Source organism: Petromyzon marinus, assembly GCF_048934315.1.
Source record: "Petromyzon marinus isolate PM22_M1 ecotype Great Lakes invasive population chromosome 76 unlocalized genomic scaffold, UKy_Petmar_22M1.pri1.0 chr76_unloc.2, whole genome shotgun sequence".
Taxonomy (NCBI): domain Eukaryota; kingdom Metazoa; phylum Chordata; class Hyperoartia; order Petromyzontiformes; family Petromyzontidae; genus Petromyzon; species Petromyzon marinus.
In genome coordinates, this window is record NW_027422619.1 from 746,992 (window position 1) to 763,088 (window position 16,097).

The 16,097-nt window shown below is 54.3% G+C and overlaps 1 protein-coding gene across 1 annotated transcript in view; it reads right to left on the bottom strand.

Moving 5' to 3' along the window:
* Nucleotides 1-4,213: 4,213 nt before the first annotated feature.
* LOC116958326 (NEDD4 family-interacting protein 1-like) overlaps nt 4,214-16,097 on the bottom strand; it is a 35,743-nt gene continuing 23,859 nt past the window's right edge. The window contains 2 exon segments of the mRNA XM_076058522.1: nt 4,214-5,078; nt 15,647-15,772. Coding sequence (XP_075914637.1) covers nt 15,669-15,772 — 104 coding nt within the window. The 3' untranslated portion in view covers nt 4,214-5,078; nt 15,647-15,668.

Sequence of the window (16,097 nt, forward strand, 5' to 3'; positions counted from 1 at the left end):
AACCACCACCACCAACCCACTACCCTCAGCAACCAACCACAACCACCACCACCACCACCAACCCACTACCCTCAGCAGCCACCCACAACAACCACCACCAACCACCACTACCCTCAGCAGCCACCTACAACAACCACAACCACCACCGCTCAGATCTCCACCACCAACACCGCCGCCACCACCACCACCACCGCTCACATCTCCACCACCACCACCACCACCGCTCACATCTCCACCACCACCGCCGCCACCACCGGTGTCAGGGCCGGCCTAGCACGGCTTCTTTTTCCATCGCAGGCCCCTGCCACTACTGACGAGCTGCCACTGCTGATGAGCTGCTGATGAGCTGCCACTAGTGATGAGCTGCTGACGAGCTGCCGAACGGGGAAGCTGCGTCCACATCGGCAGCGCCTCCACGCAAGGGGCTAAGACGGGGGAGGTGGTGGTGGTGGTGGGTCAATCGGTGAGATTCAATCTGCCTCACACACACACACAGACCCACCACACACACACACACACAGACCCACCACACACACACACACCCTACAGACACACACACACACCACACACACACACCCTACAGACACACACACACCACACACACACAGACACACACACCCTACACACACACAGACCCACCACACACCCTACACACACACAGACCCACCACACACACAGACCCACCACACACAGACCCACCACACACAGACCCACCACACACAGACCCACCACACACACAGACAGACCCACCACACACACAGACCCACCACACACACAGACCCACCACACACCCTACACACACACAGACCCACCACACACACAGACCCACCACACACACAGACCCACCACACACAGACCCACCACACACACAGACACCCTACACACACACAGACACCCACACACACACACAGACACCGACACACCCCACACACACACACAGACATGACACACACACAGACACCCACACCCCCTACACACATCCCGTTACACAGCATCACACGGCAGTCATCTTCACACGGTGTACACGGTGGGTCTGCGGGTGTATGTCTGTGTGTATGTCTGTATGTGTGTGTATGTCTGTATGTGTGTGTATGTCTGTGTGTGTGTCTGTCTGTGTGTGTATGTCTGTGTGTGTACGTGTGTGTGTGTGTACGTGTGTGTGTGTGTATGTCTGTGTGTGTATGTCTGTGTGTGTGTATGTGTGTGTGTCTGTGTGTGTGTATGTATGTCTGTGTGTGTATGTATGTATGTCTGTGTGTGTGTATGTCTGTCTGTGTGTACGTCTGTGTGTGTGTCTGTGTGTGTATGTCTGTGTGTATGTCTGTGTGTGTGTATGTCTGTGTGTGTATGTCTGTGTGTGTATGTCTGTGTGTGTATGTCTGTGTGTGTGTATGTCTGTGTGTGTATGTCTGTGTGTGTATGTCTGTATGTCTGTGTGTGCATGTGTGTGTGAGCATGGGTGTTTGTGTCTGTGTGTTTCTTAGTGTCGGTGTGTGTGTGCGTGCTTGTGCATGGGTGTTTGTGTCTGTGTGTGCGGGTGCGAGTGTACGCGTTTGTGTGTGCGTACGTGGGTCTCTGCGTGGATGTACCTGAGTGCGTGGGTGTCTCTGGGTGTGTGCGTGGGTGTGTGCGTGGGTGTTCACGTGTGTGTACATGTGTGTACCTGTCTGTGTGTACATGCGTGTACCTGTGTGTGTGTACGTGTGTACCTGTGTGCGTGTCCACGTGTGTGTACGTGTGTGTGTTCACGTGTGTCCACGTGTGTACCTGTGTGTGTGTACGTGTGTTTGTGTACGTGTGTGTACGTGTGTGTACGTGTGTGTGTACGTGTGTGTACGTGCGCGTGTGTACGTGCGCGTGTGTACGTGCGTGTACGTGTGTGTGTACGTGCGTGTGTGTACGTGCGTGCGTGTGTACGTGCGTGTGTGTGTACGTGCGTGTGTACGTGTGTGTGTACGTGTGTGCGTGTACACGTGCGTGTGTGTACGTGCGTGTACGTGCGTGTGTGTACGTGCGTGTGTGTACGTGTGTACGTGTGTGTGTAAGTGTGTGTACGTGTGTGTGTACGTGTGTGTACGTGTGTACGTGTGCGTACGTGTGTGTACGTGTGCGTGTGTACGTGTGTGTGTGTACGTGTGTGTACGTGTGCGTGTGTACGTGTGTGTACGTGTGCGTGTGTACGTGTGTGTACGTGTGGACGTGTGCGTACGTGTGTGTGTACGTGTGTGTGTGCACGTGTGTGTACGTGTGTGTGTGTATGTGTGTACGTGTGTGTGTGTACGTGTGTGTACGTGTGTGTGTACGTGTGTGTGTGTACGTGTGTGTACATAGTGTGTGTGTGTACGTGTGTGTGTGTACGTGCGTGTGTACGTGTGTGTACGTGTGTGTGTGTACATAGTGTGTGTGTGTACGTGTGTGTGTGTACATAGTGTGTGTGTGTACGTGTGTGTGCGTGTGTGTACGTGCGTGTGTGTACGTGCGTGTGTACGTGTGTGTGTACGTGCGTGTGTGTACGTGCGTGTGTACGTGTGTGTGTACGTGTGTGTGTGTACGTGTGTGTGTGTGTACATAGTGTGTGTGTGTACGTGTGTGTATGTGTGTGTGCGCGTAGCGGTTAGCGCCACACTCTGCTCTACAAACACGGCGGAGATCCCAGTTCCAATACCCCGCTCAGGGCCAGCAGCGATCATCTGACTGGGTACCGGACCTCCCCTAGGTCGGCTCCGCCTGAAACCGAGTACCTGGTGCAGCGGTGTGTGGTAAAACATCGCTAAATTGGGAGAGACAAAGGCGGCCGGGCGAGGCGGTGGTGCAGGCCACCCACCCACAGTGCCGGTAGCCTTGGTAGCCCCTTGCTGCTACCCGCTACCACCGACGGCATTTGCCACGTCGCTTAAAGGGGGAATCATTGTGGGGTCTCTGTAGGAGTCCTATGGGTCTCTGTAGGAGTCCTAGGGGTCTCTGTAGGAGTCCTGTGGGTCTCTGTAGGAGTCCTAGGGGTCTCTGTAGGAGTCCTAGGGGTCTCTGTAGGAGTCCTAAGGGTCTCTGTAGGAGTCCTATGGGTCTCTGTACGAGTCCTATGGGTCTCTGTAGGAGTCCTAGGGGTCTCTGTAGGAGTCCTAGGGGTCTCTGTAGGAGTCCTAGGGGTCTCTGTAGGAGTCCTATGGGTCTCTGTAGGAGTCCTATGGGTCTCTGTAGGAGTCCTATGGGTCTCTATAGGAGTCCTAGGGGTCTCTGTAGGAGTCCTATGGGTCTCTGTAGGAGTCTATGGGTCTCTGTAGGAGTCTTAGGGGTCTCTGTAGGAGTCCTATGGGTCTCTGTACGAGTCCTAGGGGTCTCTGTAGGAGTCCTATGGTCTCTGTACGAGTCCTATGGGTCTCTGTAGAAGTCCTAGGGGTCTCTGTAGGAGTCCTATGGGTCTCTGTAGGAGTCCTAGGGGTCTCTGTAGGAGTTCTAGGGGTCTCTGTAGGAGTCCTAGGGGTCTCTGTAGGAGTCCTATGGGTCTCTGTAGGAGTCCTATGGGTCTCTGTAGGAGTCCTAGGGGTCTCTGTAGGAGTCCTAGGGGTCTCTGTAGGAGTCCTAGGGGTCTCTGTAGGAGTCCAAGGGGTCTCTGTAGGAGTCCTATGGGTCTCTGTAGGAGTCCTATGGGTCTCTAGGAGTCTTATGGGTCTCCATGGCAACCGTTGGTGAGCGAGGCCTGTGACCATGGCAACTGTTGGCGGCAGGGCCTGTGACCATGGCAACCGTTGGTGGGTGTGGCCTGTGACCATGGGAACTGTTGGTGGGTGGGGCCTGTGACCATTGCAACTGTTGGTGGGTGTGGCCTGTGACCATGGCAACTGTTGGTGGGTGGGGCCTGTGACTATGGGAACTGTTGGTGGGTGGGGCCTGTGACTATGGGAACTGTTGGTGGGTGGGGCCTGTGACCATGGCAACTGTTGGTGGGTGGGGCCTGTGACCATGGCAACTGTTGGTGGGTGTGGCCTGTGACCATGGCAACTGTTGGTGGGTGGGGCCTGTGACCATGGGAACTGTTGGTGGGTGGGACCTGTGACCATGGCAACCGTTGGCCAGCTAGACAGGGAGGAGACGTGTGCGCTTGTTTACAAACCCCCCTCTCTCCCCACCCCCCCCTCCTCCCCCCCCTCTCTCCCCCCCTCCTCTTCCCCCCCCCTCTCTCCCCCCCCCTCTCTCCCCCCTCCTCTCCCCCCCCTCTCTCCCCCCCCTCCTCCTCTCCCCCCCTCCTCTCTCCCCCCCCTCTCTTTCTCCAAAGGTCTCCACCATCGCCATCATTTTAGCCGAGCCCGGGAATCGGCCGGACGTGGGGAGCAAGGGGGAGGAGCGAGGGGGAGGAGCGAGGGGGAGGAGCTAGGAGCGAGGGGGAGGAGCGAGGGGAGGAGCTAGGAGCGAGGGGGAGGAGCGAGAGGGAGGAGCTAGGAGCGAGGGGGAGGAGCGAGGGGGAGGAGCGAGGGGGAGGAGCGAGGGGGAGGAGCGAGGGGGAGGAGCGAGGGGGAGGAGCTAGGGGCGAGGGGATGAGCTAGGAGCGAGGGGGAGGAGCTAGGGGCGAGGGGGAAGGGCTAGGGGGGGGAGCTAGGAGCGAGGGGAGGAGCTAGCAGCGAGGGGGAGGGAGCTAGGGGCGAGGGGGAGGAGCTAGGGGCGAGGGGAGGAGCTAGGAGCGAGGGAGGAGCTAGGAGCGAGGGGAGGAGCTAGGAGCGAGGGGGAGGAGCTAGGAGCGAAGGGGAGGAGCTAGGGGCGAGGGGGAGGAGCTAGGAGCGAGGGGAGGAGCTAGGAGCGAGGGGGAGGAGCTAGGGCGAGGGGAGGGCTAGGAGCGAGGGGGGTGAAAATGCGAAGTAGAAACTGGGATGAAGCTGCCGCTCGCTCAGCGGAATGCCGCCCACGACAAACATTCAACAACCACCCCCCCCCACTGGCGCTGTGGGGCTCTAGTGGGGGGAGGGGCTCTAGTGGGGGGGAGGGGCTCTAGTGGGGGGGAGGGGCTCTAGTGGGGGGAGGGTTCCAGTTGAAGGGGGTTGGAGGGGGGGAAGGGGGGAGGGGATGGGGGCCGGAGTCTTCAGAATCTGCACAGACACACACACACAGACACACACACACAGACACACAGACACACACACACAGACACACAGACACACACAGACACACACACAGGCACGCAAACACACACACAGACAGACACACAGACACACACACACAGACACACACAGACAGACACACACAGACACACACACACAGACACACACACACAGACACACACACACACACAGACACACACAGACACACACACAGACACACACAAACACACACACGCAAACACACACACACGCGCAAACACACACACAGACACACACAGACAGACACACACAGACACACACACACACAGACAGACACACATACACACACACAGACACACATACACACACAGACACACACAGACACGCACACACAGACACACACAGACACACACAGACACGCACACACAGACACACACAGACACACACACACACACACAGACACTAACAGACACACACAGACACACACACACTAACAGACACACACAGACACACACAGACACAGACACACACACACACAGACACACACACACAGACACACACAGACACTAACAGACACACACAGACACTAACAGACACACACACACACACACACACCACACACAACAGACACACACAGACACACACACACAGACACGCGCATACACACACACAGACACTCACAGACACACACACAGACACTCACAGACACACACACAGACATACACACACAGACACACAGACACTCACAGACACACACAGACACAGACAGACACAGACACAAACACACAGAGACACGCACAGACAGACACACAGACACGTAGAGACACCCAGAGACACACGCACACACACAGAGACACGCACACACACAGACACACAAATAATTCAGAATGTTAATTTATATCGGAGGAATCCTATAAGCTACAAAGCTCTTTTTTCAAACGTAGTACACAAGCATGACAATTAATTTATGATTGTGCATGTGCGCAAGACAAAGCTCCCCCAGGTAGCCTCTAACAGGGCTATAGGGGCAAGTGCTGTCAGTAGCAGCAGCAGTGTCTATGAAGGCTACCGGCACTGTGACACACACAGACAAAGCTCCCCCAGGTAGCCTCTAACACGATGTAGGGCCAAGTGCTGTCAGTAGCAGCAGCAGTGTCTATGAAGGCTACCAGCACTGTGACACACACAAGACAAAGCTCCCCAGGTAGCCTCTAACACGATGTAGGGCCAAGTGCTGTCAGTAGCAGCAGCAGCAGTGTCTATGAAGACTACCGGCCGCCTTTGTCTCTCCCCCAGTGACACAGACAGAGACAAAGCTCCCCCAGGTACTCATTTGAGGCCGAGTAAACATGGAGTGTACACACAACAACAACAACACACACACAACACACACACAACAACAACACACACAACAACAACACACACCAACAACACACACCAACAACACACACACCAACACACAACAACACGACACACCAACAACACAACACACACCAACAACACACAACAACAACGCAACAACACAACACACACCACACACCAACAACACACACCAACAACAACACACACACCAACACACACACCAACAACAACACACACACCAACAACAACACACACACCAACACACACACCAACAACAACACACACCAACAACAACAACACACACAACAACACAACACACACCAACAACACACAACAACACACACACCAACACACAACAACACACAACAACACACACCAACACACAACAACACACAACAACACACACAACAACACACACACCAACACACACCAACAACACACACACCAACAACACACAACAACAACAACACACCAACAACACACACACCAACACACAACACGACACACCAACACACAACACGACACACCACAACACAACACACAACAACAACACGACACACCAACAACACAACACACACCAACAACACACACCAACAACGCAACAACACACAACAACAACACACACCAACAACGCAACAACACACACAACACACACACACCAACAACGCAACAACACACAACAACAACACACACCAACTCCAACAACACACAACACACACCCCAACAACACACACCAACACACACCAACACACACCAATAACACACAACACCAACAACACACACCAACACACAACACCAACAACACACAACAACACAACACCAACACACAACAACACACAACAAACACACAACAACACACACCAACACACAACAACACACACAACAACACACACCAACACACAACACAACACCACACAACACACACCAACAACAACACACACCAACACACACCAACACACAACACCACACAACAACACACACCAACACACAACACCACACAACACACACCAACAACAACAACACACACCAACAACAACACACACCAACACACAACACCACACAACACACACCAACAACAACACACACCAACACACAACACCAACACACAACAACACACAACACACAACACCAACACACACCAACACACACCAACACACAACACACAACACCAACACACACCAACACACACCAACACACAACACCACACAACAACACACAACACACAACACCAACACACAACAACACACAACAACACACACCAACAACACACAACACACACCAACAACACACAACACCAACAACACACACCAACACACAACACACAACACCAACACACAACACCAACACACAACAACACGCAACAACAACAACAACACACACCAACACACAACAACACAACACACAACAACACAACACACAACACACAACAAAACACACCAACACACAACACACACCAACACACAACAACAACACACAACAACAACAACACACAACAACAACACCAACAACAACACACACCAACACCAACAACAACACACACCAACACACAACAACAACAACACACACCAACACACAACAACAACAACACACACCAACACACAACAACAACAACACACACCAACACACAACAACAACAACACACAACAACACACAACAACACACACCAACACACAACAACAACAACACACAACAACAACACACACAACAACAACACACACACCAACACACAACAACAACACACAACAACAACAACAACACCAACACACACCAACACACACCAACACACACCAACACACAACAACACACCAACACGAACACACAACAACACACAACAACAACAAACAACACCAACACACACCAACACACAACAACAACACGAACAACACCAACACACACCAACACACACCAACAACAACACACACCAACACACAACAACAACAACAACACACAACACACAACAACAACAACACACAACAACACACAACAACAACACACACCAACACACAACAACAACAACAACACACAACAACACACAACAACACACAACAACAACACACACAACAACAACAACACAACACCAACACACACCAACACACAACAACACACCAACACACAACACCAACACACAACACCAACACACAACAACAAACAACACCAACACACACCAACACACAACAACAACACGAACAACACCAACACACACACACACAACAACAACACGAACAACACCACACAACAACAACAACAACAGCAGCAAACGCCTATCGCCACTAAGTGGCGGCAACGTCAGCACAGCGCCTGTGCCAGGCTAGGTGCAGGAGGAGGTCACATGACAGACCCTGCAGGTGGCATGGGTTGACTGCTGTGCCAGGCTAGGTGCAGGAGGAGGAGGTCACGGGACAGACCCAGCAGGTGCCATGGGTTGACTGCTGTGCCAGGCTAGGTGCAGGAGGAGGAGGAGGTCACGGGACAGACCCAGGTGCCATGGGTTGACTGCTGTGCCAGGCTAGGTGCAGGAGGTCACATGACAGACCCTGCAGGTGCCATGGGTTGATTGCTGTGCCAGGCTAGGTGCAGGAGGTCACATGACAGACCCTGCAGGTGCCATGGGTTGACTGCTGTGCCAGGCTAGGTGCAGGAGGTCACATGACAGACCCAGCAGGTGCCATGGGTTGATTGCTTGGGCCAGGCTAGGTGCAGGAGGAGGAGGAGGAGGTCACGGGACAGACCCAGCAGGTGCCATGGGTTGACTGCTGTGCCAGGCTAGGTGCAGGTCACGTGACCAAACCCAGGTGCCATGGGTTGACTGAGATGAGTGGCCGATGCACCACCTGTGCCCCATACTGTGCCAACCGCTGCGTTTTAGGCGCCTGGTGCAAACACACGCACACTCACGCACGCACACACACGCACACACACACACACTCACGCACACACTCACGCACACCCACACGCACACTCATGCACTCACTCACGCACTCACACTCACGCACACTCACAGACACCCACACACAGACACCCACACACTCACGCACACACACACTCACACCACACCCACACACGCACGAGGTAGTCAACATCTCTCAGTGTCTGGAATTGAACCCACGACCTCCTGTGTACCAGGCGAGGTAGTCAAGGTCTCTCAGTGTCTGGGATCGAACCCACGACCTCCTGCAGACCAGGCGAGGTAGTCAACATCTCTCAGTGTCTGTGATTGAACCACGACCTCCTGTGTACCATGCGAGGAAGTTAACATCTCTCAGTGTCTGGGATTGAACCCACAATCTCCTGCGTACCAGGCGAGGTAGTCAACATCTCTCAGGGTCCGGGATCGAACCCACGACCTCCTGCAGACCAGGCGAGGTAGTCAACATCTCTCAGGGTCTGGGATTGAACCCACGACCTCCTGCAGACCAGGCGAGGTAGTCAACATCTCTCAGGGTCTGGGATTGAACCCACGACCTCCTGTACACCAGGCGAGGTAGTCAACATCTCTCAGGGTCCGGGATCGAACCCACGACCTCCTGCAGACCAGGCGAGGTAGTCAACATCTCTCAGGGTCTGGGATTGAACCCACGACCTCCTGTGTACCAGGCGAGGTAGTCAACATCTCTCAGGGTCTGGGATTGAACCCACGACCTCCTGCGTACCAGGCGAGGTAGTCAACATCTCTCAGTGTCTGTGATCGAACCCACGACCTCCTGCGTACCAGGCGAGGTAGTCAACATCTCTCAGTGTCTGTGATCGAACCCACGACCTCCTGTACACCAGGCGAGGTAGTCAACATCTCTCAGTGTCTGTGATTGAACCCACGACCTCCTGTGTACCATGCGAGGTAATCAACATCTCTCTGTCTGGAATTGAACCCACGACCTCCTGCGTATCTGGCGAGGTAGTCAACATCTCTCAGTGTCTGGGATTGAACCCACGACCTCCTGTATACCAGGCGAGGTTGTCAACATCTCACTGTTTGGGATTGAACCCACGACCTCCAGCGTACCAGGCGAGGTAGTCAACATCTCTCAGGGTCTGGGATTGAACCCACGACCTCATGCGTACCAGGGGAGGTAGTCAACATCTCTCAGGGTACGGGATCGAACCCACGACCTCCTGCAGACCAGGCGAGGTAGTCAACATCTCTCAGGGTCTGGGATTGAACCCACGACCTCCTGTGTACCAGGCGAGGTGGTCAACATCTCTCAGGTGTCTGGGATTGAACCCACGACCTCCTGCGTACCACGCGAGGTAGTCAACATCTCTCAGTGTCTGTGATCGAACCCACGACCTCCTGTACACCAGGCGAGGTAGTCAACATCTCTCAGTGTCTGTGATTGAACCCACGACCTCCTGTGTACCATGCGAGGTAATCAACATCTCTGTGTCTGGAATTGAACCCACGACCTCCTGCGTATCTGGCGAGGTAGTCAACATCTCTCAGGGTCTGGGATTGAACCCACGACCTCCTGTGTACCAGGCGAGGTAGTCAACATCTCTCAGGGTCCGGGATCGAACCCACGACCTCCTGTGTACCAGGCGAGGTAGTCAACATCTCTCAGTGTCTGGGATTGAACCCACGACCTCCTGCGTACCAGGCGAGGTAGTCAACATCTCTCAGTGTCTGGGATTGAACCCACGACCTCCTGCGTACCAGGCGAGGTAGTCAACATCTCTCAGTGTCTGGGATTGAACCCACGACCTCCTGTGTACCATGCGAGGTAGTCAACATCTCTCAGTGTCTGGGATCGAACCCACGACCTCCTGCGTACCAGGCGAGGTAGTCAACATCTCTCAGTGTCTGGGGTTGAACCCACGACCTCCTGCGTACCAGGCGAGGTAGTCAACATCTCTCAGTGTCTGGGACTGAACCCACGACCTCCTGCGTACCAAGCGAGGTAGTCAACATCTCTCAGGTGTCTGTGATCGAATCCACGACCTCCTGTGTACCAGGCGAGGTAGTCAACATCTCTCAGTGTCTGGGACTGAACCCACGACCTCCTGCGTACCAGGCGAGGTAGTCAACATCTCTCAGTGTCTGGGACTGAACCCACGACCTCCTGCGTACCAGGCGAGGTAGTCAACATCTCTCAGGTGTCTGTGATTGAATCCACGACCTCCTGTGTACCAGGCGAGGCTCCTGCGTACCAGGCGAGGTAGTCAACATCTCTCAGTGTCTGGGACTGAACCCACGACCTCCCTGCGTACCAGGCGAGGTAGTCAACATCTCTCAGGTGTCTGTGATCGAATCCACGACCTCCTGTGTACCAGGCGAGGTAGTCAACATCTCTCAGTGTCTGGGATCGTACCCACGACCTCCTGTGTACCAGGCGAGGTAGTCAACATCTCTCAGTGTCTGGGACTGAACCCACGACCTCCTGCGTACCAGGCGAGGGTAGTCAACATCTCTCAGTGTCTGAGACTGAACCCACGACCTCATGCGTACCAGGCGAGGTAGTCAACATCTCTCAGGTGTCTGTGATCGAATCCACGACCTCCTGTGTACCAGGCGAGGTAGTCAACATCTCTCAGTGTCTGGGATCGTACCCACGACCTCCTGTGTACCAGGCGAGGTAGTCAACATCTCTCAGGTGTCTGGGATCGTACCCACGACCTCCTGTGTACCAAGCGAGGTAGTCAACATCTCTCAGTGTCTGGGGTTGAACCCATGACCTCCTGCGTACCAGGCGAGGTAGTCAACATCTCTCAGTGTCTGGGATTGAACCCACGACCTCCTGTGTACCATGCGAGGTAGTCAACATCTCTCAGTGTCTGGGATCGAACCCACGACCTCCTGCGTACCAGGCGAGGTAGTCAACATCTCTCAGTGTCTGGGATTGAACCCACGACCTCCTGTATACCATGCGAGGTAGTCAACATCTCTCAGTGTCTGGGATTGAACCCACGAACTCCTGTGTACCAGGCGAGGTAGTCAACATCTCTCAGTGTCTGGGATTGAACCCACGACCTCCTGTATACCAGGCGAGGTTGTCAACATCTCACTGTTTGGGATTGAACCCACGACCTCCAGCGTACCAGGCGAGGTAGTCAACATCTCTCAGTGTCTGGAATTGAACCCACGACCTCCTGCGTATCTGGCGAGGTAGTCAACATCTCTCAGTGTCTGGGATTGAACCCACGACCTCCTGTATACCAGGCGAGGTTGTCAACATCTCACTGTTTGGGATTGAACCCACGACCTCCAGCGTACCAGGCGAGGTAGTCAACATCTCTCAGGGTCTGGGATTGAACCCACGACCTCATGCGTACCAGGGGAGGTAGTCAACATCTCTCAGGGTACGGGATCGAACCCACGACCTCCTGCAGACCAGGCGAGGTAGTCAACATCTCTCAGGGTCTGGGATTGAACCCACGACTCCTGTGTACCAGGCGAGGTGGTCAACATCTCTCAGGTGTCTGGGATTGAACCCACGACCTCCTGCGTACCACGCGAGGTAGTCAACATCTCTCAGTGTCTGTGATCGAACCCACGACCTCCTGTACACCAGGCGAGGTAGTCAACATCTCTGTGTCTGGAATTGAACCCACGACCTCCTGTGTACCAGGCGAGGTAGTCAACATCTCTCAGTGTCTGTGATTGAACCCACGACCTCCTGTGTACCATGCGAGGTAATCAACATCTCTGTGTCTGGAATTGAACCCACGACCTCCTGCGTATCTGGCGAGGTAGTCAACATCTCTCAGGGTCTGGGATTGAACCCACGACCTCCTGTGTACCAGGCGAGGTAGTCAACATCTCTCAGGGTCCGGGATCGAACCCACGACCTCCTGTGTACCAGGCGAGGTAGTCAACATCTCTCAGTGTCTGGATTGAACCCACGACCTCCTGCGTACCAGGCGAGGTAGTCAACATCTCTCAGTGTCTGGGATTGAACCCACGACCTCCTGCGTACCAGGCGAGGTAGTCAACATCTCTCAGTGTCTGGGATTGAACCCACGACCTCCTGTGTACCATGCGAGGTAGTCAACATCTCTCAGTGTCTGGGATCGAACCCACGACCTCCTGCGTACCAGGCGAGGTAGTCAACATCTCTCAGTCTGGGGTTGAACCCACGACCTCCTGCGTACCAGGCGAGGTAGTCAACATCTCTCAGTGTCTGGGACTGAACCCACGACCTCCTGCGTACCAAGCGAGGTAGTCAACATCTCTCAGGTGTCTGTGATCGAATCCACGACCTCCTGTGTACCAGGCGAGGTAGTCAACATCTCTCAGTGTCTGGGACTGAACCCACGACCTCCTGCGTACCAGGCGAGGTAGTCAACATCTCTCAGTGTCTGGGACTGAACCCACGACCTCCTGCGTACCAGGCGAGGTAGTCAACATCTCTCAGGTGTCCTGTGATTGAATCCACGACCTCCTGTGTACCAGGCGAGGTAGTCAACATCTCTCAGTGTCTGGGACTGAACCCACGATCTCCTGCGTACCAGGCGAGGTAGTCAACATCTCTCAGTGTCTGGGACTGAACCCACGACCTCCTGCGTACCAGGCGAGGTAGTCAACATCTCTCAGGTGTCTGTGATCGAATCCACGACCTCCTGTGTACCAGGCGAGGTAGTCAACATCTCTCAGTGTCTGGGATCGTACCCACGACCTCCTGTGTACCAGGCGAGGTAGTCAACATCTCTCAGTGTCTGGGACTGAACCCACGACCTCCTGCGTACCAGGCGAGGTAGTCAACATCTCTCAGTGTCTGAGACTGAACCCACGACCTCATGCGTACCAGGCGAGGTAGTCAACATCTCTCAGGTGTCTGTGATCGAATCCACGACCTCCTGTGTACCAGGCGAGGTAGTCAACATCTCTCAGTGTCTGGGATCGTACCCACGACCTCCTGTGTACCAGGCGAGGTAGTCAACATCTCTCAGGTGTCTGGGATCGTACCCACGACCTCCTGTGTACCAAGCGAGGTAGTCAACATCTCTCAGTGTCTGGGGTTGAACCCATGACCTCCTGCGTACCAGGCGAGGTAGTCAACATCTCTCAGTGTCTGGGATTGAACCCACGACCTCCTGTGTACCATGCGAGGTAGTCAACATCTCTCAGTGTCTGGGATCGAACCCACGACCTCCTGCGTACCAGGCGAGGTAGTCAACATCTCTCAGTGTCTGGGATTGAACCCACGACCTCCTGTATACCATGCGAGGTAGTCAACATCTCTCAGTGTCTGGGATTGAACCCACGAACTCCTGTGTACCAGGCGAGGTAGTCAACATCTCTCAGTGTCTGGGATTGAACCCACGACCTCCTGTGCACCAGGCGAGGTAGTCAACATCTCTCAGGTGTCTGTGATCGAACCCACGACCTCCTGTATACCAGGCGAGGTAGTCAACATCTCTCAGTGTCGGTGATTGAACCCACGACCTCCTGTATACCAGGCGAGGTTGTCAACATCTCTCAGTGTCTGGGATTGAACCCACGACCTCCTGTGTACCAGGCGAGGTAGTCAACATCTCTCAGTGTCTGTGATCGAACCCACGACCACCTGTGTACCAGGCGAGGTAGTCAACATCTCTCAGGTGTCTGTGATCGAACCCACGACCTCCTGTACACCAGGCGAGGTGGTCAACATCTCTCAGTGTCTGGGATCGAACCCACGACCTCCTGCGTACCAGGCGAGGTGGTCAACATCTCTCAGTGTCTGGGATTGAACCACGACCTCCTGTGTACCAGGCGAGGTAGTCAACATCTCTCAGGTGTCTGTGATCGAACCCACGACCTCCTGTGTACCAGGCGAGGTGGTCAACATCTCTCAGGTGTCTGTGATCGTACCCACGACCTCCTGTGTACCAGGCGAGGTAGTCAACATCTCTCAGTGTCTGGGATCGTACCCACGACCTCCTGTGTACCAGGCGAGGTAGTCAACATCTCTCAGTGTCTGGGATCGAACCCACGACCTCCTGTGCACCAGGCGAGGTGGTCAACATCTCTCAGTGTCTGGGGTTGAACCCACGACCTCCTGTGCACCAGGCGAGGTAGTCAACATCTCTCAGTGTCTGGGATTGAACCCACGACCTCCTGTGTACCAGGCGAGGTAGTCAACATCTCTCAGTGTCTGGGGTTGAACCCACGACCTCCTGTGTACCAGGCGAGGTAGTCAACATCTCTCAGTGTCTGGGACTGAACCCACGACCTCCTGCATACCAGGCGAGGTAGTCAACATCTCTCAGTGTCTGGGGTTGAACCCGGGGCTCCACCTCACCTTCGTGTCTCCTAGCCGCCCCTCAGTAGACGAAGAGCAGGCGGGCGCGGGACAGCGATGCCAGTTCGTCCGACATCTTGCGAACCTTCAGATAGTTGAGGAACCCTCGGAGGAAGAGAAGCAGCCCTGGAGGACGACACAAAGACAAAGGTCCCACGCCAGCCCCGGGTAGCCTCTTAGCAACCGGCTGAAGGGGGCAAGTGGTGCGAGTGAGCGAGCAGCAGCAACAACAACAACAGCAGCAGCAACAACATCAACAACAACAGCAACATCAACAACACAACAACATCAACAACAGCAACATCAACAACACAACAACATCAACAACACAACAACAACAACACCAACAACAACAACACCAACAACACCAACAACAAACTCAACAACAACAACAACACAACAACAACACAACAACAGCAACAACAACATCAACAACAGTAGCAACAACAGC